This window comes from Balaenoptera physalus (genome assembly GCF_965194825.1).
Source record: "Balaenoptera physalus genome assembly, chromosome: 15".
Taxonomy (NCBI): domain Eukaryota; kingdom Metazoa; phylum Chordata; class Mammalia; order Artiodactyla; family Balaenopteridae; genus Balaenoptera; species Balaenoptera physalus.
In genome coordinates this window covers 95,956,678-95,982,928 of record NC_138894.1, presented here as the reverse complement: position 1 = coordinate 95,982,928, position 26,251 = coordinate 95,956,678, and the positions used below count along the sequence as shown (strand labels likewise).

General features: G+C 45.2%; 1 protein-coding gene across 1 annotated transcript; it reads left to right on the top strand.

Moving 5' to 3' along the window:
- Positions 1–222: 222 nt before the first annotated feature.
- Positions 223–26,232, top strand: ALLC (allantoicase). The gene is given in 20 exon segments (XM_082427089.1): positions 223–1,411; positions 3,651–3,701; positions 6,981–7,106; positions 7,737–7,857; positions 8,106–8,474; positions 8,477–8,612; positions 8,857–8,939; positions 9,775–9,809; positions 9,813–9,851; positions 11,039–11,140; positions 11,144–11,159; positions 11,162–11,170; positions 19,679–19,725; positions 19,729–19,834; positions 20,243–20,316; positions 21,317–21,367; positions 21,371–21,425; positions 24,056–24,153; positions 24,157–24,180; positions 25,183–26,232. Coding segments are annotated over 20 exon segments (2,142 nt in total). The 5' UTR covers positions 223–1,321; the 3' UTR covers positions 25,693–26,232.
- The last annotated feature ends 19 nt before the right edge of the window (positions 26,233–26,251 follow it).

Genomic DNA, 26,251 nt, shown 5'->3' with positions numbered 1-26,251 from the left:
TTTATTTACTTGTAATTAATTTAAAATTTACTAAGTAGCCGCACGTGGCCAGTAGACTCCAGGTTGGACCTCAAACTTCTGGACCGGTGTCGCCCTCCAGCTCCCGGGGCCCCGGAGCCCACCCGCCCACGTGCAGTCTCTCTTACTCCTTCTCCTGGCGTCCCAGCTCGGGTGTCCCCTCCTAAAGGGGGCTCACGAGGTGTGTGTCCTCTGTGCCCTGGGAATGCACCTCTGTCACTGCATCTCCTGCTGTGTCTGCGCCCTGCTCTCCGCTGTGAGCCTCTGGAGAGCAGGTGTGACCCCCGCGCGTGGCCCCGGGCCTGGATACCGGGGAGCTCCAGCCACGGCTGCTGGATGAACAAGCGCTAACGGAATGAACACCCCTTAGGCTATACTGACGTGTGCCGGCACTGCGTTGAGAGCTTTCAAATATCAGTCATGTGAGGACATATCTGGGTGGAAATAGTGTTCACTTCCCAGCTGTGTGGTTTGGACAGTTTACTTGGCCTCTCAAAGAGGCATTCTCTTCATTTGTAGGATGTGCATGATACCGAACTTGCACGGTTGTTCTGAGGATTCAAATGAGATAAAATAAATGAACTGTGCATGACAGTATTGTAATCTCAAAGAAATGTTAGTAAATTCCTTCTTCTGTAGTTTTCTTTTCCACCATGAATACTAGGAAGAAACGGTGGGAAGGAGGGGTCACCCTTGGCTCAGGAGTGGGGCGACGTCGGCTGGCCCTCCCTCGAGGCCTCGCTCCATTTCTCTGAATCTGCTTTCTCAACTCAGAAATTAGGGTGCTGGGAGTTGCTGATATGATCTCCCGTTGCTGAGTCCTCCCAGATGGAGAAAGCTCTGTGACTCAGTCTCTGCTTGAGAGGCCCAGGCATCTGTGGATGTCTGTTCCCACCGCGGGGGGCTCCCAGGGCGGGCGTGCTCTGTCCTCTGTCCTCTGTGCCCACTTCCAGCAAGGACCTGCCACCCAGTGGCTCAATCCATGTTTTTTGAAGGTATCCAAAAACTACTAAAAGCAAATTGTTCTTTTCTAAATTAAAATATTTTTTCCTCTTTGAATAATAAACCTTTGCAGTTTGTGGCTGTAGAATCTGAATATTTTATTCTTAGCTACTTCAGATGGAGGCCGTGCGCTAATTCCCTCCCATTTCAGCGTTTGTGCAAAGTCGCCCAGAAGGGACCCTGGAGCTGGCGGGCCTCCTCCGGTTGGAGGCACGTGTGTCGTTTCAACGGCTCAAGCCTCGGTCCGGGGGGCCTGATGGGGGCCTTGCTCGCTCCCTAGGACTTTCTCCTTGCAGGAAGCATGGCTGAGTCTCCCAGGGAAGGAAAAGTGGCCAGGCCTGCGGACTTCACCCAGCTGATTGACATGGCATCTGAGTTCGTAGGAGGAAAGGTCAGTGGGTCTCTCAGGGAGAGAACAAGTACTTAAAGCACCCAGGCCGAGGTTCCAGCTCACTTAGCACCGCAGGGACCTCGAGTAGAAGAGCACGAATCAGGCCGAAGGGCGGCCTCCTCGAGAAAGCCCGTTATTGCAGAAGGCCTCCGAGAACTTCTCTTAAATTGGCGACAGTTATGAGCAAAGGCAGCACTGCCCGAGGTTTAAACAAAAAGACATTTTGCACCTGTGAAAAGAATTCCCCGTCCCTCTGTGCTCTCCTACAGTAGAGATGAGTGGGCCTCAGACTTTAGTAGGAGAATCACGTGGAGAGCTTAACATGGTGTGCGAGGCGCCAGGTAAGGCACAGAGGGAAAGACCCAGGCCTGCCCTCCAGAGCTTACACTCTGCCCGGAGACGGGCAGACCAGGGCTGGCATCAAGGCAGGCCAGGGCGCCGCGTGGGGTGGGGAAGGGGGGACGACCATGTAGGTAATGGTGCCCTAAGGACTCCTCCAGAGGGGAGGGAGCTGGCCTGACTGAGGATGCAGCAAAGGGAGTTGACGTGGGGCGTGAGGGGCAGGAGCCTGGAGGCGTAGGTGAGGGCCCCTGTGTCGAGGGTTTAGGCCCTGGAGCAGGGGAGGGACTCCCAGGTCAGCTCCCCTGTGCTTCGCTCGCTCTGCTACATTCTCAGGGGCAGGTGTCAACCAAAAAAACCCCTGCACAACCTAAAAGTTGAGTTATGTTTTATTTGGCGGACAAAACTGAGGACTTAAGCCCAGGGCGCAGCCTCTCAGATCGCGCTGAGGGACCGCTGTGAAGAGGTCAGGGAGGGGCCGGGATCTACAGGGGTTTTTGCCACAAAGGCCAGGCAGCCGGAACATCAAAGATGACTGTTCATTAAAGAAAACCAGACATCTCAGGTTAATGAATTCAGCCCTTTTCTATGCATGGGAAGAGGCAAGAGTCTGGGCTCACTGGAATCGTTCCATTGATCCGCACCTCAGCTCCCTGGGGCCAGCATCTTGTGCTTTCCCATCCTGAGTCCCCGCAGGGGGCCCCGTCTTCAGGGGGGCGCTGCAGGGGCTGAGGGCTTGGTGGCGGGCATCCTGTGTCCATCCTGAGCTCCGTCAGGGCTCACCGTCTGGGCGGCTGTAATGTGACGGCTCGATGGCCGCGACATCCTTTGCTTACTGATATGGCAGCAGCATTTTTTCATTGCTACAGGTCACACAGAGCAGCGGCCCCACAAGCCCGGTCACAGCTCCAAAATAGCCAGGTCCTCCCCTGCCTTTTAGGTTCTGGCTGGGGTCAGAGGCCAGGACACTGCGTCCCTTCCAGACCACGGGCGTCCCTGGGCCCCAGGTTCAGTAGGGTGGTCAGCAGCCAGTTTACACCTTACTCTCACAAATGGTCTGCTTTTCCTATAAAAGGGTCTCATCTTCAAGGAATTCATGGAAAAGACTCTGACAAGCACCGGCTTCTGGTAACTGACTATACTGCTGAACTGAATGAATAAGCATTTTCAGAACTCTAATGGAAAACTGATGAATTCATAAAAGTGCCAACAAAAGATCAAGATAAAAAAAAATTAATTACATGGGACTGAGTGAACTGATGAGGATGATTATAATTGTTGTGACTTTCTGTTTGAATAAAAAAAAAAAATCCAAAAAAAAAAAAAAGTTCTGCTTCGGGAGTTCCCTGGTGGTCCAGTGGTTAGGACTTGGTGCTTTCACTGCCATGGCCTGGGTTCAATCCCTGGTCCCGGAACTAAGATCCTGTTAGCCTAGCAGCGTGGCCAAAAGAAAAAAAAAGTTCTGCTTTGGTTAAGGAATCACCAGACCAAACTACCTGCAGGGCATCCTCTGACGAGCTGGCTAAGCCACAGGGGGAACCTTGTGCCACTTTTTTTTTTTTTTGCCCTTGCTCTGTGAAAGATTCACAAAGCCCAACGTCCTTTGTTCTTGAAAATAAGTTGGTTTATTTTCTTTCCAAGTGTAAGAAGTTAGCACTTTTGCATCCAGATGGTAAAGGGGATTAAGAAAAAAGGGTGGGAAGGAAAGATTAAGGGGGAAGCAGGCAATGAAATCTAAACATTTAAAAAGCATTGTGGCTTCATTGCATATTGTTTCTCTTCCCCTAGGCAATTTCACATTTTCTTTTTACTGCATCTCGTAATGTTTCACTAGGGAGTGAAATAAAATGGTTTGTAATTTACAGTTATTTTATCCTTACTTCTTTCTTTCTTTGTTTAGATTTTATTTGCAACAGATGACTTTTTTGCTCCTGCAGAAAACCTTATAAAGCTACTGTAAATTGGCCTCTGCAAAGTGCTGGGGTGGGGTGATCCACGAAGCCCTGTTAATTAAAATCTCCCTGTGTACTTGGGCTGGGAGTCACATGATACGAACCAGTGAATTAGCATATTAGACCAGCAGAAAAGTGTAGAAATCAGCCTCCACTCATGCTAAGACATGGCAGAGACAGACGGGGACCTGACACAGGAATTTGGGACCACTTTGCTCTACGGGGGAAATCACTGAGATCTTCCTGTATTTCTCTCTGCCCCACGTGGTGTTCATAATCCGTGATGGGAAGAAAAGTGGGGCAGATCTTGAATTTTTTTGAAAATGTTTTACCTGCCCAATTATAAAAATGTAGGACATGTTTATTAAAAAGAGAAAATACTGATAAATATGGGGAAGAACTGGAACTGCTGGAACACTGCTACCCTGTCCCACCAGTGAGAGCTGCGAGAGTTCTCTCGCGAGGGACGATGGACGCAGGGGCCCGGCAGCGGGTGTGACTGCCGTCAGGTGGGGTGCGGGCTCTGGCCTGGTGATGTGTTTTCTGGCCACCTGGCCACCCTGGTGGCACAGCTGCTCCTTCTGGGCAGGACCCGGCCAGGTCCAGAGCACGCTGAAGTCTGACCCTCTGAGGACACCTCGTATATGCTAACTTACCCGTCGGAGAAAATGATCATAAAATGAGGAACAGAGATGTTGATTAGCTTGCTCTAGGTCACACAGCCGTCATTGTCAGAGCTCTTACGATTTACCATACGTCTATCTTTGAAAAAATTGAAATGCATCCACACCTTGACTTTGCTATTCCACAGACTTACCTTATTTGCACAAGTACACAAAGATATGTAGAAAATAATTCATTCCGGTGTTGCTTGAAGGGGAAAAAGCCAACCTCGATGTCCACTAGTGGGGAACTAGTTAAAGAACCCTGGGGTCTTTCAGATATGGAATGATGTGGCCATCAGAACCTGAGCTGGCTGCCCACGCGCTGGGACAGAGGTCCAGGCAGGCCATGTGTGCAGGAGACATGCTGGAAAGGGTTCACGCCAACTGTGAGGCGGGGTGTCTGTGAGGAGCCGGGCTTGGGAAAGTTGGGGAGAGAGAGAACGGGCCTTATTTCCTATACTCCACTCTAGTGTGTGTGTATATATATATATATATATATATATATATATATATATGTTCTCTCTATATATACACACTTACATATATTCACACTTACAGACCACTTAAGATGTGTATGTATGTATATATACATACACACACACACACACATTCTCTTATTTGAAAAAAAAAGGATATTACAGATAAAGCTAAAGCCCCTTTCACCACCAATCCAATGCCCATCGGCTCCTTCCCTTTGTAGAATTAACACTATGATAAGATTGGCATATTCTTCTAATATATTATGTGCTTTTATTTATTTTTAATAAATTTATTTATTTTATTTATTTTTGGCTGCACTGGGTCTTTGTTGCTGCGCGAGGGCTTTCTCTAATTGCGGCGAGCAGGGGCTACTCTTCGTTGCGGTGCATGGGCTTCTCATTGTGGTGGCTTCTCTTGTTGTGGAGCTCAGGCTCTAGGCATGTGGGCTTCAGTAGTTGTGGCACGCAGGCTCAGTAGTTGTGGCTCGTGGGCTCTAGAGTGTAGGCTCAGTAGTTGTGGCACACGGGCTTAGTTGCTCCGCGGCACGTGGGATCTTCCCGGACCAGGGCTCGAACCCGTGTCCCCTGCATTAGCAGGCCGATTCTTAACCACTGCGCCACCAAGGAAGCCCTATTGTGTGCTGTTAAATACCTATGTCCATATCCATGTATAGAAAATAGTACTGCTCTTTATTTTTAAAAGTATATACATGTTATCGTAAAGCACTTACTGTTCTGCCAGCGCGCTTCCTCACTGGGTACCCGTGAGCCACCATCCACGCCGATGCACAGAGATGGGGCTGGCCCTTACCTGCTGGGTGGTAACGCACCACAAGCCTGTCCTCCGTGGATGCGTGTTTAGGGCGGTTACTTTTTAACTATGGTAACCGTCCTTGTGCGGGTCTCTGCGTGTGTGCAGGCTTATCCCTGGGACTGGCCTTTGGTTTTCTTTGCATTTGAGACCGTATTTGTCACTGCAAGTCGAGTACCATACTGTCTTCTCCCAGCCGCTGTCAGGGAGTGTGACTGCACCTTCCCTCAGGCCCCCCGACCCATCTCAGTCACCATGACAGCAGTAGCAGCACCACCAGAGCTCAACTAAGCCCCCAAAAGCTTGAGGCCTGAGTGGCCTGGGGTTAAGGGGTGGCGTCGCCCCTCTTCTCGCGCTGGGTTCGGGACAGAGCTTCGCAATTCCTTACGAGCAGAGGAAGGCTGGAGTGTGCATGTTGAAGGTGTAATTGGATTGTAATAAAATTCAAAATTCCACCAAGTTTGATATCCTGATGCTGACAGACACTGGGCGCCTCCCGTGTGCCAGGCACCACGGCACGCGCTTCCACGCTCAGGAGGAGACTGAGGCACGGGATGGCCGAGGGCTCCGTGCTGGGCCCTCGCCTGGGGGGCGAGGCCGTGGCCCGCTTGCTGGACCCTCCGTGGGAGCCCTGCCCAGGCCCCACTGGCTGTGCCAGGGGCTTCACAAGCGTTACTTCAACTTGGAAACAGTCTTGGAGGGATGTGCTCACCACTGCTGTTCTCCGGTGAAGCGGTGGGACTCAGCCGTTTGTCTAAGGCTCCACGAGGGGCCGAGCTGAGCCTCCCCCGACCCTGCCGCCGGCTTCCGTGATGTCAGAGTGTTCGCTTTCACACGTGGCCACGGAGCAGCTCGGAGCACCGGGCGCTGAGGGCTCAGCTGGACCCCAGCATCGAGCCTACTCTTCCTCTGACGTCGGCTGAATTCCTGGGTACGTGGTCTTTTCGGGGTTGCTTTGGGAATCCGACTGCCCTTTCTCGCTTTGCTCGACGGCCTTTTGGGAGGCACCTAGGTTGCAGTTGGGAGTTGCACCAGTGATGGGGCTCATGGAATGAATCCTATGTGGTCTTACCTTTTGCTGTCAGTGGCTAATTCTGTGAATGAAGACCCACAGACAAGGAGGACTTCTTTCTCTGAAGGCAATACAGAGATAAGGAGGCACCCCCTGATTTGGAGCGGGTTCCCTGGGCGTGAAGGTGGGGCAGACACCACCGCGCCTGCTGAGGCCTCGCCTAGAGCCCCTGTCTGCACTGCCCATCTGTCCCTTTAGCCTAGGCTCTCGCATGGATGTTAATGATCCACTGTCACACGTCTTTGCTTTAGACGGAGGGCCCAAGTTTTAAAGAACACGAGTGCACTGAGTTTGGGAAGTGGACGTCTGGATGGCAGACCAGAAGGAAAAGGATCCCGGGTAAGATGATACTGACTCTGTTCATTCACTCCTGCAAAGTTTAAAACCAGGGGCTGTTGGAAAGCAGTGTACATTTGGGGTCGATTTTAACCTGGGGCCCTTGGAATGCTCTGTCGCCTCTGATGTCCCTTCTGACCATCAGGCTCTAAGAATTCAGGAGAGGTCGTGCGAGCCCTGGTCATCTGTGCAAACAGGAGGGTGGAAACACTTTGTTAGGAAAAGGAAAAGCTGATGAGGGCCGTGGATGAAGGCTCCTGAGCTGCGCAAACATCACTTGGTACGTGCGTTGCATCTGGCTTCAGCACCGCTCTCTGGAGCAGGTGTTCTTGTCCCACCTGATTGCCATGGAAACAGCCTCATTCACTTAGCCCAGGTCACATCACTGGTAACATAAACTGGGAACTGAGCCAAGAGCCATCCTATCTTCTATGTAACCTTAAGATGCTACTTTCACTCACTGCTACTCATCAATCAAAATACAGTTAAAGAAATGCCTGTAAAAGGAAACCAATCCAGCATTAGGCTAATAACTGGGATTTTTTGCTACCATCTCAAGTATTACAGAAATATTGGCTATTTCTAATTTTCTATATTTCTGTGGTACTCCAGACCTTATGAGATTCGAATACGTCTGGAGGTTTTAAGGTGGGCCTGTATCTGACTGCCAGAAACCAAGAACAACACAGCGCCACATTGATCAAGAGTTCTTAGACTTAGCTGATGCCAAGGAGGGCGTCCTGGCTGGGGCTGTAGGAAACCCCTGCAGCTCGAGATGGCAAAGAACACGATGTTTCTAGGAGACCCAGCTCGATACCGAGCGCCGGCCGAGCTGGGCTGGGTGTTCCCTACACCAAAATCACAGCTAAACTTTTTGTTTGTTTGTTTGTTTTGGCCGTGCAGCTTGTGGGATCTTAGTTCCCGGAACAGGGACCGAACCCGGGCCCTCAGCAGTGAAAGCACGGAGTCTTAACCACTGGACTGCCAGGGAATTCCTACAGCTAAACTTTTTGGAAGCCAATCTCGTCCTTGATTCGCAGTTGAAGACCTGAGACTCAGAGAGGTCAATTTGCCAAAGACACACACAACTCAGGAAATGATAAGTTTGGAATCAGAATTGCTCTCAGAATCCAAGGCCTGTTCACGTTCTGGTCTGATTAGAGTTAAGGATTCACGTGGGGAACGGTGGTCATGTACGGCCACGTCAGGAGAGATCTTGAAGTCACGGTCAAGAATGAACCCACACACGTCTTTCTGTGATGGGAGGAGCGCGTTTCTGGTGTTTTGTTTTCGTTGTCGTTTTGCTCAATCACGTGCTTCGTCTGCCGAATTCAATCTAAGGCAGGTGCTGCTGTTGTTTACGTCTCCAGGTCACGACCGGTGTATCATCCAGCTGGGAGTACAGGGGGTCATCGGGGCTTCGATGTGGACACTTCTCACTTCACACGAGGAGATCACGCTCCTCGAGTGTCGATTCAAGCAGCAAACTTTGAAGAAGGTGCCTCGGGAACCAGTGGCCCTACCCCGGGAAGGAGCATCGTGGGGTGGTGAGGCCCCTCTGCCCCCGCCCTCACACTTCCCACCCAGACAGGCTCAGCAACTTGTCTAGAGGCCCCTTTATTGCCACGGGAGCTTTACCGTGAGATTCCCACTCAAGTGCTCTGTGATTTTTGATTTTTAGCTTAACAGTGTTCTTCGACCCGACTTAGATTTCATTATTCCCACGCTCTGCAAGCCACCCCTCCCCACCCCATGGCGCCCCTGCACGTCACCGTGAGGTTTGGTGAGCAGGTTGCTGGGGCAGGTGGCAGGGGTGGGCTGCCCGGACCGCCCGGACGATGTGAAGCCGGGTCTGAGCCACCTGTGCGGCCAGCGTACCTGCCCCCTTTTGGCTGCCCTGGTCTGCGTAATGACATGGCAGCCATGGGCTTTCCAGAAAGGGTTCCTTTCCACACCCTGGAATGCTGGGCCATGTGACTTATAAGGCTCTTTAATTGGCATCCTCCGAGGTTGGTCCCAGAGTTAATTTTTTAGAAACATGTACCATTAAGTGCATGTCTATACATGTACTTGGGAAACAGAAATCATGTCAGTTAGCAAACGTATTTTGGAAGCACTCTGTGCACAGCACTGTACGAGGCTCCGTGGACATGAATGGGCTCACCTCCTGGAAGACAGCTGGGGAACCCGAAAAGTCACATGATGATAGGAGGGCTGCTCCTTTACAAGCAGGAGTGACTAGTAGACAATGACTAAGATGCCTTCAGCAAGCCCTTCAACTGTCCACGAGTGCTTCTATTTCTGAATCGCCCATGTATCAATTCTAAGGATGCCTTTGGGGGAAGTAGTGTTTCTGGAATTGACTTACAATATTCCAAAACTTTACTAATCAAGCTTTCTGAAAACTCTAGTCATGTGATAAATTTGTTGAAGTTTGACTGAACTTGGAAATGATATTTATTATTTAATGAGCAGATGTACCACCAGATGTTCTGCACCCCTTTTTGAAGTTACCATCGGTAATTTAAATACTGAGGAACTTTAACCTGTGTGTCTGTTACTTTGATCATCTGATACTTTGACTTAAGAAACGATGTCTTTAGTGTTATTTGGCAAAATGAAAATGACCACACAACCCACTAAGAGGGTATATATATTCTCTTTGATTTTGAACACAAACCGTAACCCTAATGGTCACTCTAACTTCAGATAAACAACCAGAAATACCACGAGAAGTTAGGACATGAGCCACAGCCAGCCCTGAGCAGTCTGAAGCCATTGCTGAGGTAGGTCTCCCCAAGGAACGGGGTCTTGTCAGGGGCTGTTAGGACAGCAAGGGAGCAGCCCTCCTCGCCCGGCCACGCACTCAACCTGGCACAGCTCGTGCATGTGTACTTGCCCTGTGTGACCCTGAAGATGTTTCTGGAGAGGTTTGTGCAACCCCTGTACCACGGCCCATGTGAGGTCTAGGGCACTGCTTCCCACAGGGCGGTCTGCTCGCAGGGACCCCGCTGCAAAATGATGCCCGATGAGGTAAATACAGAAATTGACGCCTTAAATACTTTTGATAGCAATTGGACAAAGTAACTTTATGCCTGATGAATTTAATACAATAAACAATTTGGCTTGTGTTTTGGTACATTCTTGTTCTTCCAAGTTTGTCTAGTAATTAATTTACATTGTGTTTTACAAAAGCGCTGATGCAGCGCTGGCTGGGAAATGCATAATGGTAACAACAAATGGGCCCTTCCAGTTGAGGAGCACTGATCTCGGGAAACTGCTGCGAGCTTCAGGCTGACGCATTTACGCCACGGTCCATGGGAAGAGCCCGGGCTTCATGTGAACATTCACATCACGTTCCGGCTGCTTCTTTCTGTGAGCCTCAAGGTGAAGGCATTTGGAGGCTCTTTCCCAGCCCTCCGGGTCCATCCCCTTTCACCACCACCCAGTGGCTATTTTTTTTTTAAATTAATTGATTTATTTTTGGCTATGTTGGGTCTTCGTTTCTGTGCGAGGGCTTTCTCTAGTTGTGGCGAGCGGGGGCCACTCTTCATCGCGGTGCGCGGGCCTCTCACTGTCGCGGCCTCTCTTGTTGCAGAGCACAGGCTCCAGACGTGCAGGCTCAGTAGTTGTGGCTCACGGGCCTAGTTGTTCCGTGGCATGTGGGATCTTCCCAGACCAGGGCTCGAACCTGTGTCCCCTGCATTGGCAGGCAGATTCTCAACCACTGCGCTACCAGGGAAGCCCCCCAGTGGCTATTTTGATCAGGGTGAAAAAAAAAAGCAGGCCTTTATTCTGTTTATTACAACTGAGACTTGATCTTTATTAGTATTTTTATTAAAGTGTTCCATTAGGCATCCATCATTAATTTTTATTCCAAAATGTCCTGCCCTGTAAGCCCCACACGGGCATTAGAATGAGAGAATTTATTGTTGCCTAGAGCCATTACTAACATTTTTATATTTACTGCTAGCTAAAGTCCAGCGACTGGAATTGTTTGGTTCCCATGACAGAGCTTAAACCGGGAAATCCTGCTTCCAGCCACAGTTGTTTTCCTGTCAACTCCCGGCAGAGGTGAGGTCACATACGACTCAACCTTTCCCTGGTAAATATGATGTGGACCCCTCTCCAGCGCTGTGGCTTCTTTAGCTAATGTTAGCAGGTTTTAAAAATACAAAATGAAGTCACCCTTTCCTTCTTGCTCTAGCATTTTAGGGTTATAATTTGCCCTTTTAGTGCGCTAGGAAATTCTTGTCTTAGTGTCCCCATCCATAGGGAGTTAGGAAAAACTATCAATTAAATTAGGATGTGATGGAACTAAGTTGTATTGGGTTAGATATCTCCTAACAACTATTTCACAGGTATATTAGCAGTTGAAGTGCTATGTACAAATAACCCTCATTTTATTTTATTTAACAGCTTTATTGTAATTCACATAACATGCAATTCACCCAGTGTACGATTTAAAGTCTATGTAAATGATATATACATGCAACCACCACTGCAGTCAACTTTAGAACAGTTTTTATCACCTCAGAAAGAAATCTGATACTTTTTTTTTTTTTAAGGCCTGGCACAGAATAAGCATTTAATACTTAGTTATTATTAATGATACTCCATTTTTAAAAAATATTATTTAATTAATTTATTTAGGCGGTGTTGGGTCTTCGTTTCTGTGCGAGGGCTTTCTCTAGTTGTGGCAAGTGGGGGCCACTCTTCATCACGGTGCGCGGGCCTCTCACCATCGCGGCCTCTCTTGTTGCGGAGCACAGGCTCCAGACGCGCAGGCTCAGTAATTGTGGCTCACGGGCCTAGCCGCTCCGCAGCATGTGGGATCTTCCCAGACCAGGGCTCGAACCTGTGTCCCCTGCATTGGCAGGCAATTTCTCAACCACTGCGCCACCAGGGAAGCCCAGAAATCTGATACTCTTGAGCTATCAACCTTCATCTCCCCCAGCCCTATGCAACCACTAAGCTTCTTTCTGTCTCGATACATTTGACTACTCTGAACATTTCATATAAATGGTCTTTTGTGACTGTCTTCTTTTACTTAGCATAATGTCTCCAAGGCTCATCCATGTTGTAGCATGTGTCAGTACTTTACTCCTTTTTTTGTGGCCGAATAATGTTCCGTTGTACGGATAGACACAGTGTTTATTCGTTCATCAGCTGATAGACATTGGGGTTGTTTCCACCTGTTGAATACTTATGAATAATGCTGGTAACATTCCTGTACAAGTTTTTGTGTGGACATATGGTTTGCATTTGGGTATACACCTAGGATTGGAATTGCTGGATCATATAATAACTCTCTGTTTTTAATTGTTTGAGGAATTATCAGACTGTTTTCCAAAATGGCTAAACCATTTTACATTCCCACTAGCATTGTATGAGGGTTCCAATTTCTCCACATCCTCCCAACACCTGTTATTTTCTGAATTTCTGATTACAGCCATCCTAGAGGATGTGAAGTGGTATCTCACTGTGGTTTTGATTTGCATTTCCCTCATGACTAATTACGATGAACGTCTTTTCAGTTGCTTACCTGGCCATTTGCATATTTCTTTGGAAAAATGTTTATTCAGATCTTTTGCCCATTCTTAAATTGGGTAAAAATCCAACGTTATTATTTTATTATTAGTCTTTTATTACTGAGTTGAAGAGTTTTTCGTATATTCTAGGTACAAACCCTTTATCGGATATGTACTTGCAGATACTTTCTCCCTTTCTGTGTGTGTCTTTTCACTTGCTCTAGAACGCCTCCTGAAGCACAGCAGTTCTCAATTTTGATGAAGTTCCACTATGTGTTTCTGTTGCTCATGCTTTTGGAGTCATACCTAGAAAATCATTGTCAAATCCGAGGTCATGAAGAATTACCCCTAGATTTTTTTCTAAGAGATTTATCATTTTAGCTCTTAGATATAGGTTTTTGATCAATTTTGAATTAATTCTTTTATATAGTAAGGTTTCAACTTCATTCTTTTGCATGTGGATATCAGTTGTCCAAGAGCCATTTTTTTTGGAAAAGACTCTTCTTTCCCAGTTGAATGATTTTGGCACACTTGTGAAAAATTAGTTGACCCATACATACATGGGTTTATTTCTGGACTCTCAATATTATGTGTTTATCTTTATGCCAGTCCCACACTGTTTCGACTAACGTTGCTTTGTAGTAAGTTTGGAAGTCAGAAAGTTCGTCTTCCAAATTTGTTCTTTTGGAAGATTGTTTTGGTTATTTGGAGTCCTTACAATTCCATACGCAATTCTGTATTTCAGAATCAGCTTGTGAATTTCTACAAAGAAGACAGCTGGGATTCTCATAGAGATTGCATTGGATCTGTAGATCAATTTGGGGAGTATTGCCATCTTAAAAATACTAACTCTTCCAATCCACGAACATGCGATGTTTTCCCATTTGTTTACATTTCCTTAATTACTTTCAACAACATTTTGTAGTTTTCAAAGTATACATTTTGCACTTCTTTGTTAAATTAACTCCTACATCTTTTATTCTTTCTGAATACTATTGTAAATGGAATTGTTTTCTTAATTTCATTTTTGGATTGCTCATCATAAGTGTATAGAAATACAATTGATTTTTGAATATTAATCTTGTGTCCTATGACTCTGCTGAACTTGTTTATTAGTACTAATGGATTTTTAGTGGAATCCTTAGGATTTCTATAGACAAGATCATATTATCTGTTAATAGAGATAGTTTTACTTCTCCCTTTCCAATATGAACGCCAGCTTCCTTCCTTCCTTCCTTCTTTCCTTTCTTCCCCCTCCTCTCTCTCTCTCTCTCTGTTTCTTAAAATCTCCAGTGCAAAGTTGAAAAGAAGTGGCAAGAGCAGAATCCTTGCCTTTTTCCTGATCTTGGAGGGAAATTAGTCTTTCACAATTAAATATGTTGTTAGCTGTGGGTTTCACAGATGCCCTTTATTAGATTATGAAAGTTCCCTTCTACTCCTTCTTTGTTGAGTGTGTTTATCATGAAAAGGTGTTGGATTTTGTTAAATACTTTTTCTTTGTCTATGAGATTATCATATGGCTTAATAAAATGTCTTTTATTCTGTTAGTACAGTGTATTACATTAATTGATCTTCAGATGTTAAACTTGCATTCCTGGGATAAATCCCACTTGGTCATGGTGTATACTTTTTTGTAATGTGTCGCTGGATTTGGTTTACTAGTGTTTTGTTGAGGATTTCCATGTCCCTGTTCATAAGAGCTATTTGCCTGTAGTTTTCTTTTCTTGTGATACCTTTGTCTGGTTTCAGTATCAGGGTAATACTGGCCTCATGAAATGAGTTGGGAAGTGTTCCCTCTTGTTTTATATTTTGGGAAGATTTTGTGAAGAACTGATATGTATTTTTTGTTTACTAATTCAATCTATTTACTTGACATTGGTCTTTTCAGATTGTCTGTTCTTGAGTCATTTTCGGTAGTTTGTGTCTTGTGAGAATTTGTGCATTTCATCTAAGTTATCTGATTTATTGGTATATAATTCCTCTTTAATAATTCTTCTTACATTTGTAGGTCAGTAGTAATGTCCTCTCTTACATTTCTGATTTTAATAATTTGAGTCTTTTCTCTTTTTTCTTAGTCAATCTACCTAAACGTTTGTTAATCTTTTCAAAAAACTGGATTTCAGTTTCATTGATACTCTCTATTTCATTAATTTCTACTCTAATCTTTATTATTTCCTTCCTTCTGCTTGCTCTAGGTTTAGTTTGCTTTTTTTCCCAGTGTCCCAAGGTGAAGGTTCTAATTTTTTAATATGGGTATTTATAGCCATAAATTTCCCTTCAATCACTGCTTATTGGACACCATAAGTTCTGGCATGTTGTATCTTCATTTTCCTTCATCTAAAAGTATTTTCTATTTTACTTTTTGATTTCTTCTTTGACCCAATGGTTTAGAGTGTGTTGTTTATTTTTCACATATTTGTGAGTTTTCCAAATTTCATTCTCACTGATTTTTAATTTCATTTCATTGTGATTGGAGAACACACTTTGTATTATTTCAACCCATTTGTTTATAACCACATATATGGCCTATTTTGGAGGATGTTCCATGTGTACTTGAGAAGAATGTATATTATGCTGCTGTTAGGTGAAGTGTTTTATAAGTCAACTAGGTATAGTTGGTTTATAGTGTTCTATTTCCTTGTTGATCTTTTCTCTAGTTTTTCTATCCGTTATTGAAAGTGGAGTACTGAAGTCTCCAACTATTATTGTTGAGTTGTCTATTTCTCCTTTCATTTCTGTCAGTTGGTTTCCTTTATGATTTGGGTATATGTTATTAGATGCATATATGTTTATAATCATTATAGTTTCCTGAAGGATTGACCCTTTTATCATTATAGAATGTTCCTCTTTATCTCTAGTAACATTTTTTGTTGTTGTTGTTTTAAAGTCTATTTTGTCTGTTATCAGTAAAACCACTCCAGTTTGTTTGTGGTTGTTGTTTGCATGATCTAATTTTTCCATCCTATTACTTTCAATATATTTGTATCTTTGAATATATAGTGTGTCTGCTGTAGGCAGTATATAGTTAAGTTTTGCTTTTCCATGCAGTTGGACTATTTCTGCCTTTTGATTGTTTAATACATACTTTGTTATTGTTTGTTATTATATAGTTGGAGTTACAGCTACCATTTAACTTTTTGCTCTCTGTGTCTCATGTCTTTTTTTATTCCTCATTTCCTCCTTCACCGCTCTTTTAATTGAATTTTTATAAACAGCATTTTAATTTATTTAGTAATTTTTCCCACTATTTTATTTTTACTTTCTTTCAGAAACATTAGTCTTATATAGCTCTATTTCCATTCCCCCCTTTGGTGGCATTGTTGTTTTACAAAGCACACCTATAAATGTTACAAACCCAACAATACACTATTACAATTATTTACATAATTTTATGTCTTATGAAGAAGCTGAGAGAAGAAAGGACAGCAAGTTTATTTACATTTACTTAAGGTTTGTTATATTCGCCTTCCTATTTATCATTTCTGGTTGTCTTCACTTGTTCCTGTGGATTTAAGTTACCATATGTAGTCATTTTCTTTAGCCCAATACAGCTGTACTCCCAACAACCTCCTTTGTGCAGTTACTGGTAAATATATTACACATAGATCACATTTTTATTTATCAAAAGCCCAACATACAGTATATACATATTATTTTATACTATTGTTTTTTAAATCACTTAACAGAAGAAGGGACAGGAGCCGTGTATTTATACTCTCTCTTACAATAATTATATAATCACCTTTACAGGTGCTCTTTGCTTTTTCACGTTTAGCTGCTGGCCGTGTTACTCTAGTGAAGTCAATTTCACCCTCACAGTGTGAAGCTTCTGGTGCTGCCCCTTGGGGGGCACAACCGTGGGGATGCCCACAGTGACCCTGAGATGACAGTTTGGGCGGAGCTCTCTTTGACTATCTCTTTCCTTAACCACATTCACAGTTAGCTCCACTAATTGCCATCCGATTGCTCTATTTTTTCAACAATGCCCTGGGCATAAATTGCTCCACGTACCAATCCAATTAAATTTGGGTTTCTTTGAAGTGATAGTTTTTGCGGTCAGTGTTTGAGATTTGTTCTGATCCCAGAAAGGCTTCTTTGAGCTCTTTCCCTGTTCTTTCCAGCCAACTGTCTCGCTTACAGTTTGTACGGCAGTTTTATAGTTTTATATATATATATATACACACACACATACACACATATATATATCTGATGAATGTATTAGTCTCAGTCTCCTCTTCCAGCTTTTCACCATCACCACCATTATTTTTGAGGGCACCCTTAGGCTTGAACTTCTCCATACTCTGTTCCACGTGAAGCCCATTTACTGGGAAGAGATTTGGAGCTCTCTGTTCTGGGACCCGCTTGTCCCTGATCTCTGAGCCCTGGCTCTGGTGCTGGGGGGGGTGGGGACAATGGTGCACTTCTCTCTGACTGACAGCCCTGCTTTAGCAGCTGGGTGCTCAGTGGAGGGGGGCAGTAGCCTCAGGTCTTCTTGGCTTGTCTCTCTCAATGTGGACCCCCTGCCTTGTGAACTGAAGACACAGGCGATCATGGCCCCAGTATCTCAGTGGGGCTGTGTGCAGGGTAGAGCCCCGTCTCCCGAGTGGGGGCTGGGTGGAAGGAAGGTGCCCCCTCTTCTCAGCCACACTCACCTGGAACTTAGCCTCGCAACAGGCGGATGGGGCAGAATGAGAACCCTCCTGGGAAGAAAGCCCCCAGCTGAGACCTGGGGACCAGCCCTGCGTTCGTGGCTGCACCTGCGTGGAGGGGAGACTCCACCCCATTGTAGTGGGAGGAGGGAGTGAAGGTGCTGGCCTGGTTCACATACCACAGACTCTCCCTGGTCTTGCTGAGTTTTAGTAGATTTTTGGAATAAATGTGGCTTCATTTTCTGTGTGCCCTTAGGACTATTCCCAGAGACTTTAAGTGGTTGCTTTTCTCCTAATTTTCACGAGCTTCCCTGGGCCAGCAGAGATCCATGTGCCATCATGCTAGAAGTGGATCTCTTGACCCTCACTTTAGATGCAATGTGTTTCTGGTTATCATGCTTTAAAGTAAGACACCAACATGTAGAGACTCGAACACGTTTAGTGATATTGATTGCTCATGGAAACCATCTGTTCTAAAATCAATGGAAGCAACTGAAAGAGCAAAGCCAACAGGAGAGATTTAGGACTTTTCCCATTTGCTAATTCAACAAACACTCATGGTATAGCTGTGTTGAGCCAGGGGCTAAGCACTGGCCGTACAATCACTTCCCAGATGATGAGTAGGGCAGAGGCAACAGAACGCAAGCTTCCTGAAGACGGGGGTCATGTGTCTGGGTTGTCCTTTGCTCACGCCCACTTCCTAGCACAGGCTGGGGGGACAGAGAAGATGCTCAGTAGCCATTTGTTGTTAAGACTGAATTGACAGGCTCCTTGCCCTTACAAAGTGAACAACCCAGGTGGGAGATGCACAAGAAAAATCCTGCAAAAATAGTGATAAGTGTCACAACAAAAGCACTTAGTAAAGCCCTGAGAAAGTTCTATTTGGCAATTTTTGATAGCTGAAATAGCAACTTCATATGTTCAACCCAGTGTGTACAGAGCTTAGGAGTTGAGGGAGGGTCTGAAAAGGTATCGGGTGGGAGCCCTGCTTTGTGGGATTGGTCCTTGAAGTTTCCTGCACACATTAAATCTTGTTCTTGACTGGCAGCCTTAATAGATAGAAGGTGAGGGGTGGGCATGTCTGTATGCAGATTTCTCCTCCCCATCTCCCCCGCTGCACCTTTAACTGCTCCATGAGGATTCTACCTGGATCCAAGTTTAAAAGGGAGAGGAAGCAGTAGGAGACCCCAATGGGACACCTGGGGTGGGGATGGGGTTGCTTTATTGAGGCTTCCTTAAAGTACCAAGAGGCATAGCTAATATTCCATGACAGTTTTGATAAAAGTGAGGCTGGATATTAGTTCTGTAAAGAAGAACCTCATTTTTTTAAAATGTAAAACCAGCTTTACGTTAACAGACATTAACATTCTATACCATTAAAGCAGATCATAACGTTCAATGAACCAGAATAGTGTTGTGAATTACTCTCGCTAGTATATTTTCTTGGGTCTTATGCCAACACAGTCTGGTTTCATTTACTGTAAATATCAAGACTTCCACTGTTCTACTGAAATTTTTTCAGATCACTCAATTTCACCAAATTTTTCAGGTACAAATATATAGGGCTGGCTTCAGCAGAATACTCTGATGAATGATTTTGAGCTTCTATATAAAAAAGCTTGGCTTCCACCTTCTAGGAAATAATCAAACAAATAAAAAGCATTCATTTTATTAGAATCAGATAATGTGAATGGATCTTGGTGGCTATTTTCTGCTCTGCAAACCTAATCTCAGGCTGCTGTGGTTCTCAGCAGCTTTTTGATTTTGAGAATATTAGCTTTAGTATTCTCAATTGCATTGCAAAGCAATGTGTTGTAAAAATAAAAATGTAAGGCTCTCATGCGAATCGATGTAGGATTTAGCAATGCTGATTTCTGGCACCAAACATTCATCTGTGGTGAATTTCCCAATTGCTTTTTGGACTTCCTGGAGTTATTAGTTCAGCAACAACAAAACAATGCAAGCACCTACTATGCGCCATACAAAAAGCATACAAGACAGGGAGCTATTCTGGCCTTCAGAGATTTTATATTCTGGTGTTGGGAGACTGTTATTATCAGGGACTTAAATTAAGAACAAGATCACTTCAGATTGTGATTAGAACGACAGAGTAAGTAAGCAGGGGAGATGATAAAATTAACTTGCGGAATCAGACAGAGGCCGTGGGGGGGTGGGAAGGAGATAATTCTAGAGAGAGGGAAAGCCTTTCTGAGACCACGACACCAAAGCTGAGGCCTAAGAACGGCAAGCAGTCTTTTGGGGAGCTGGAAAAGTTGTCCTAGGACAACGGGATGGCAAGCGCAAAGGCCCTGGGGCAGAGGGCTTGGTGTATTTGAGAACCAGAGCAGGCGGGTGTGGAGAGCTCTGTAGTTTATGATCTGCAAACCGCCACTTTTCCAAGTAGGAATAACTAAACTTTCCTTTCCTTTTCAGATGGCAGAATTGCACGTCTTACGGTGTATGGTACTGGACAAAAAGACTAGACTGCCAGTGACCTTAAAGAACCATTCGACCTGGTGACCATCGTTTATGGGGGTGCCTGTGTAGGATTTAGCAATGCACATTTTGGGCACCCAAACAATATAAGAGGTGAGGCGATGCTGTAGGAGCTGGCTTTTACTTGGGACATCTGGGCGCCGCATTAAACACCCCAATACGGTCTGAATTACTTAAGAGCAAGGGGCCATCTCCAAGCACGAGAGTGGATGAGATCCATCATCCACATATAGGATTTCATGCCTTTATGAGGCGACATAAATCAATAGCAATTTTCCTTCCTAACTTTGGCTTAAGCAGTTGCTATAAAAGGAAAAGTAAAATTTACTAACCCTATGGTTGTATGTGAATGTACTGAAACATTAACTTTACTGAAAATAATGTATGTAGCAATGCTTGGGTGCATGGAATCTGCAATTAATCACACCAGTGCATCCATTCTCACATTTAACATAAAATGGGATGGTCCTGTGATATCCCATTAAACGCTGTTTTTGGTAGGAGTCGGCATGGCAAAGTCTACGGCGGACGGTTGGGAAACAGCGCGAAGGCCGGACAGGCCACCGATACTGGAGGTGAGAAGTGAAAACACCATGGCCTAATGCTTCCTAAAAAGTAAAGGGTTTTTTCATGTGATGTGAAGGCGACTCTTATTTTAGAAACCTCTTAGGCATTTTTCTAAATACTTATTACGTCTCCACGTTTTCCAACTTCCCTACTGTTTCATTATAATATCAGGGCCAGACTAAAGACCCAGAAGGCCAAACTTGCTGCTTAATGCTGGCTGTTCTAATGCATTGTTGGAATTATCCCTCTGTTTTTTTTTTCAGTAAGGAAACAAGAATATCTACAATTTAATGATACAAAACCCACGAATAAATTTGTTGGCTGATCTGGAGAAAAAAACACCATTTCATCATTTCTAGTATCTGTGTATCCCTGGGTGAGACCACTTGTGTGAACCTGTGACAGGGGGCTCTAGAGACAGCCCAGTTGTTTAATTTGGCCAGTAACTGACTTGAGGTAAGGCAGTAAACAAGGAAAGGAAACACAAGACCTTTCAATGTGTAAATCTCACTGCAAACATAATCGTAAACACCCCTTTCTTGGGTTAGTTTTTGTGTCACCCAATGCTTCAGATGTAAATAAACTCTCCTCGCTAGAAACTAGTGTTTGGAGGCAGGTCATATATTGGTATAGTTTTGACCAAAAACATGTCTACTTTGAAAGGTCAAAACAAACTGACCACAGGATTATGGGCTGGGTTAGATTAAGACCCTTTCGTGTATAGCATCCTACCTGAATCTATAATTGACATACAAAATCATATCAGAAATTCATAAAAATTTACCAAGTGCCCAGAAAACTCCTGAGCTGGCACGAGGCATTTACGGAATGATAACAAAGAGGCACTTTATACAAGAAGTAATTTACAAATCAGGTCACAGGAAATACTCTTTTATAGTAAGAAATAACAAGTATTGATACATACCAACATTTTCACATGCTGGTTTTAAGGACTGGTGTCTTGAGTGATGCCAAGCTGGTTTACGTTTTTTTCCTTCTGAATTCCAGAATGAAGAGCATGGTGTTCTCCTGGTTCTGGGTTGTGAATGGGCAGTTTTCTGACTGGCACATCCTGAAGTAATAACTCAAATTGAGATCGATACAAACTATTTCAAAGGTAAATGCAATGCCATGAGGAAGTGCCTTATAATCGGTGTGTTGGTTATAAAGACAGCAAGTTCCTACGGGGGTGGGACTCAGGACAGCGGCTGTGGACCTGGCTTCCACTCGTAGGTGTGCGGCTTTGAGCGCGTTACGTTAACCCTTTGTGCTCTGTTTCCCTCTTTATAAAACGTCAGAGTTGAACTAATGACCACAAAAGTCATGAGATCCTATGATGCTGTAAGGCTTTTCACCACAGGGGCCCTGAATTCCACATGGAAAAAGCCTATGAAACACTCCCTGGTTAAAGTCATGAGAAGAACTGGGTGGGGCTATCCTCTCACGGGGAAGGGTCCCAAGCAGATTGGTGACCATTTCTTCTCTGGGCCGGACTTTGAAGGCAGTGATCTACACATTTTTAAAATTGTGCACTTCCATTAGTAAAAAAAAAAAAATTTGGACAAGTACCCTTAATACTCTGTATTTACTTTCTTGTGAAATAGATACGTGTATCATCATATTAAGAAAGTTCAAAAGAGTTTACTGAACTTTTATAACTGTTAGGTGAAATTTTGATAAGTACTGGGGTGGGTATCTCACGATTGCTTGGCCGTCTCTGAATAAATACAGCAGTTTATACTCATACATTGGATGCCTGATTTTTAAATGTCTTGTGAATCATTATGACCTCACTCAATTATGAACTGTTTCATCAAGGCACGGTATATATTTAAGGTGAAGTTCATCACCAATGGTAGTGGATGTAAATTATTTCAAGAAATCTTGATAATTTAAACTTCTGTCTGGAAGCCTGTGGTTTAGATCTCATTAGCAGTCATTGTTTTCACTTTTCAACATGGCTGACCAAGGGCTCATCCTGAAGGTCAGGAGAAATGTTAGCTCTGCTATTTTCCTGTTGTTCATGGATGTTTGCAAATCATCTCTCGTCATATCCTTTTTTTTTAATTTTATTTTTTTAAATTGAAGTACAGTTGATTTACAATGTTCTGCCAATCTCTGCCGTACAGCAAAGTGTCTAGTCGTATCTTCAATCCATGGTTCTCTGCATGGATAGCTTAAAATCACTTGTTTATTTCTGTGAGGGATAGTTTATTCAAAACCAGGTAACAACAAGCAAATCCACGTAACCAGGGACCCCAGACTGCAATATGCCACGGATACACTGCTGGTGGTCCTTGGGGTATCTCTATCACCACGATGACAGTCACGGGACGAGGGAGCATGCCAGTATTCAGTTATGATATCAGCCACGCAAGGCTTAATATACATATACACACACGTGTGCTTACGTATATTAAAGGATTAGAAATAGTCATCCTAGTGTTCTCCTCCCGCACCCCATGAGCGTGTTCACCCACCCTGGAGACCGCTGTTTCAAAGAGTATCCTCTTCTGCCAGGGTTTTTGATCAGCAGCTTCTCCTCTGTTGATCTTCAAGTCTTAGGGACCCCTATAGAAACTCTCCTCACGACGAGTGTGGGACCCTTTCTCTAAGATCCCCTCACCCCACTGGGCACACGATTCTGATGAAATTCCAAAGAGAGGAGAGAAACTCAGGACCATATATTTTCACCTAGAGAACGCTTAGAAATCCTTGAATACGGCGCCTTTGGTTGCTGCTAAGCCCTGGTTAGTTTAGCTCAGTATTTCTTCCTCTTCTGATTATACGATTTTATTTTTTATATGATGCCATAAGGAAAATATTTTCCAGCCTCATAATAATTTCAGACGAGCCATGTAACAGTTTGCAAGTAATTAAATATGCAATCTAGGAAGCTTACCAAATACATTCACCTTCCAAAGTAAAATGCCCTACATTCAAACTCAAATGCACCAGCCTATTAGCATATGCCAGGCTTTCCTGATTCCTGTGAGAAACACTCATTGATTTCATGAGGCACTCCAACTCCCTCACAAACTGGTAGGTTCCTTCTTTCACATACTTTATACCTTTGCTTTTGTTCAGAAAGAACATTGATCTGTTTTTTTGCTGGCTTTTTTTTTTGGTGCACCGTTTCTGGAAGTACTGCAATACCAGGTCGAGGCATGGAATGGACAAAGCAAGCTCCTGTTGCATCTCCTGTTTACCACAGTCCATGAGATATTATATATCGTCCTCGGAGAGAGGACGTATCAGATATTAAACTGATAAGAACAGATACTACACCTGATCTTAGCCAAAAGGCTGAGAAGTGATTTTTTGCTGTTTTTTTTTTTTTAAACTTTTGGGTTTGTTTGTTTGTTTATTTATTTATTTATTTATGGCTGTGTTGGGTCTTCGTTTCTGTGTGAGGGCTTTCTCTAGTTGTGGCAAGCGGGGGCCACTCTTCATCGCGGTGCGCGGGCCTCTCACTATCGCGGCCTCTCCTGTTGCGGAGCACAGGCTCCAGACGCGCAGGCTCAGTAGTTGTGGCTCACAGGCCTAGTTGCTCCGCGGCATGTGGGATCTTCCCAGACCAGGTCTCGAACCCGTGTCCCCTGCATTGGCAGGCAGATTCTCAACCACTGCGCCACCAGGGAAGCCCCTTTGCTGTTTTTTTGATCCAGTTAAAGAAGCTGATATTCTATAAACCGAACTGCGCTGAGTGCAGAGTGGAGAAGGTCACTGTTTATTTTGTTCCGATAGGCAATTCTCCTGACAGCTGTAGGCTGGATGGCTGCAGCCGGACGACTCAGGAGGAGGAAGACATGGTCAAGCAGAAGTGGGATCTTCTGGGCCATAAGTGAGAGCCACTGCTTCCAGTCACAAAGGTTAGAGTGGTATCTGATCCACCAGGAGCTGTGTAGGCTGGCCCTCCCCCTGGGCCACTTCACTCAGCCTGGATTTCGAAGGATTATGCTACAACCCCAAAACTTCTGCTCAGTTTAACAGTAAAATGAATGAGCTTTTACAAAACGCATCTGCACTTTTTTTTTCTTTTTTTAGAATTCTGCCGTAGATAGCAGCAGGAGGGGTCTACTTTTTTTTTTTTTTTAATTTATTTGTTTATTTATTTATGGCTGTGTTGGGTCTTCGTTTCTGTGTGAGGGCTTTCTCTAGTTGAGGCAAGCGGGGGCCACTCTTCATCGCGGTGCGCGGGCCTCTCACTATCGTGGCCTCTCTTGTTGCGGAGCACAGGCTCCAGACGCGCAGGCTCAGTAGTTGTGGCTCACGGGCCCAGCCGCTCTGCGGCATACAGGATCTTCCCAGACCAGGGCTCGAATCCGTGTCCCCTGCATTGGCAGGCAGATTCTCAACCACTGTGCCACCAGGGAAGCCCTGCATATGCACTTTAACATAATAAAAAGACGGGCTCTGATTTCTCCTACTTTTGCACCTCTAACAATCAAATTTTGTTTTAGACCATCTTGTCGAAGGATATAAACATGGAAAAATGTTTCTGTATTACATTAACTTTTTAGGAGGGGCAAGTAGCATATTTAAAGCTATCAGGGTATGTCCCCCTGTGGGATGGATGCTGAGATGTTCCAGAATCGTTTTTTTTGGATCACAAGGGAGGGAAGTGGTCATTTTCGGGTCAGAGCCAGGGGTGAGGCTTGTTCCCCATAACGAAGGGTGAAGGCCTCCGGCAGACACCCACGTGCCCCCCTTTTGCTTTTGCTCGTCAGTTTGTCCATTTAATTAACTATTAAAAACAAACACCACAGGGACCTGAGTATTCATGTTGGTCTCATTTGGACATCCTTTCCCTATTAGCAGATTGCTATGTGGTAAGCCAAATTATTACCATTGAATAACTTTTACTTTTTAAGGCCCCCAAGTCCAAGCCGATGGGCAGCCTTGGGCGCGTCAGCCCAACTGGTTACTCCAAGGACCTGTACGTCTGCTTCTCTTTTCAGCTAAACCCCGACGCGAGCCACGTGTTGGACAGCCTAATCCAGGACCTGCAGGACAGCATCGCCCACGCGAAGTTCACCGTCGCCCCGGAGTGGGGCGTGAGCCGCCGCCTCCGACTCAAGGGCTTCCGCAGCTCCATCTGCCTCCTGCGGCCCCGCCCGCGACCCCGCAGGAGGCCCGCGACGAGGTCCTCAGGGAAGGGCGGGCTTCAGAGCGAACCTCTAATCCCACGCAAAACCGGGGTGGTTATACAGTGGCTCAGTCAGACTCTTCTTCTGAAGGGTTTTCAGCACCCGAACCTTAAGAATTTTCTAGCAATTACTGTTTTGAAGATCAATATAATTCTTGGTGATGTAATAAAGTGGTCACTTTCACACATTGGTATCTGGCCATGGAGCTTTTGGAAAAATTGGCTGCGGCTGTGAATGGCGGGATTACTTTTTTTTTTTTTAGCAGTACCAGATATTGATATTTATAGTATCAGTATTCTGTGCCTTCAGAGGTATTTCAGCAGGTAATACGTAGCCTATTGTCTTTAAAAGTTTGTTTAAGCCCATCAAAGCCACTGGAAAAACATATTCCTAGAATCCTTCACTGTCCCAGCTCAGAGGACTGGCCTCTCTTCACCTACAACAGGGCACGACTCTCCCAAGGACATACAGGCCCGTGAATTGTCCTTCCCCCAAATGAAGGTGCGTCCTGAAGCTTACACCTTGGCGATACCACGTGCCAGCTGCGCGTAGTATTCCAGTTTCCCCCACGCTCTGGACGGTTCCTGACAATTCCTCCCTGACGCAGTTTTAACTGTCAAGACGGTCCTGCTACCCGCCATCTCGCCACGTCTTGCGCGTCGGAGGGCGGAGGAGTGGTGGGAGGGGTCGCGGTGGGTGCCCAGGGCCGCCTCCCCTGCCCTCCCGCCGCCTTCGCGGGCGCCGCGCCCCGTCCCTTTCCCCAGCTCTGCCGTCCTCACCTGCCCGGGCTCTG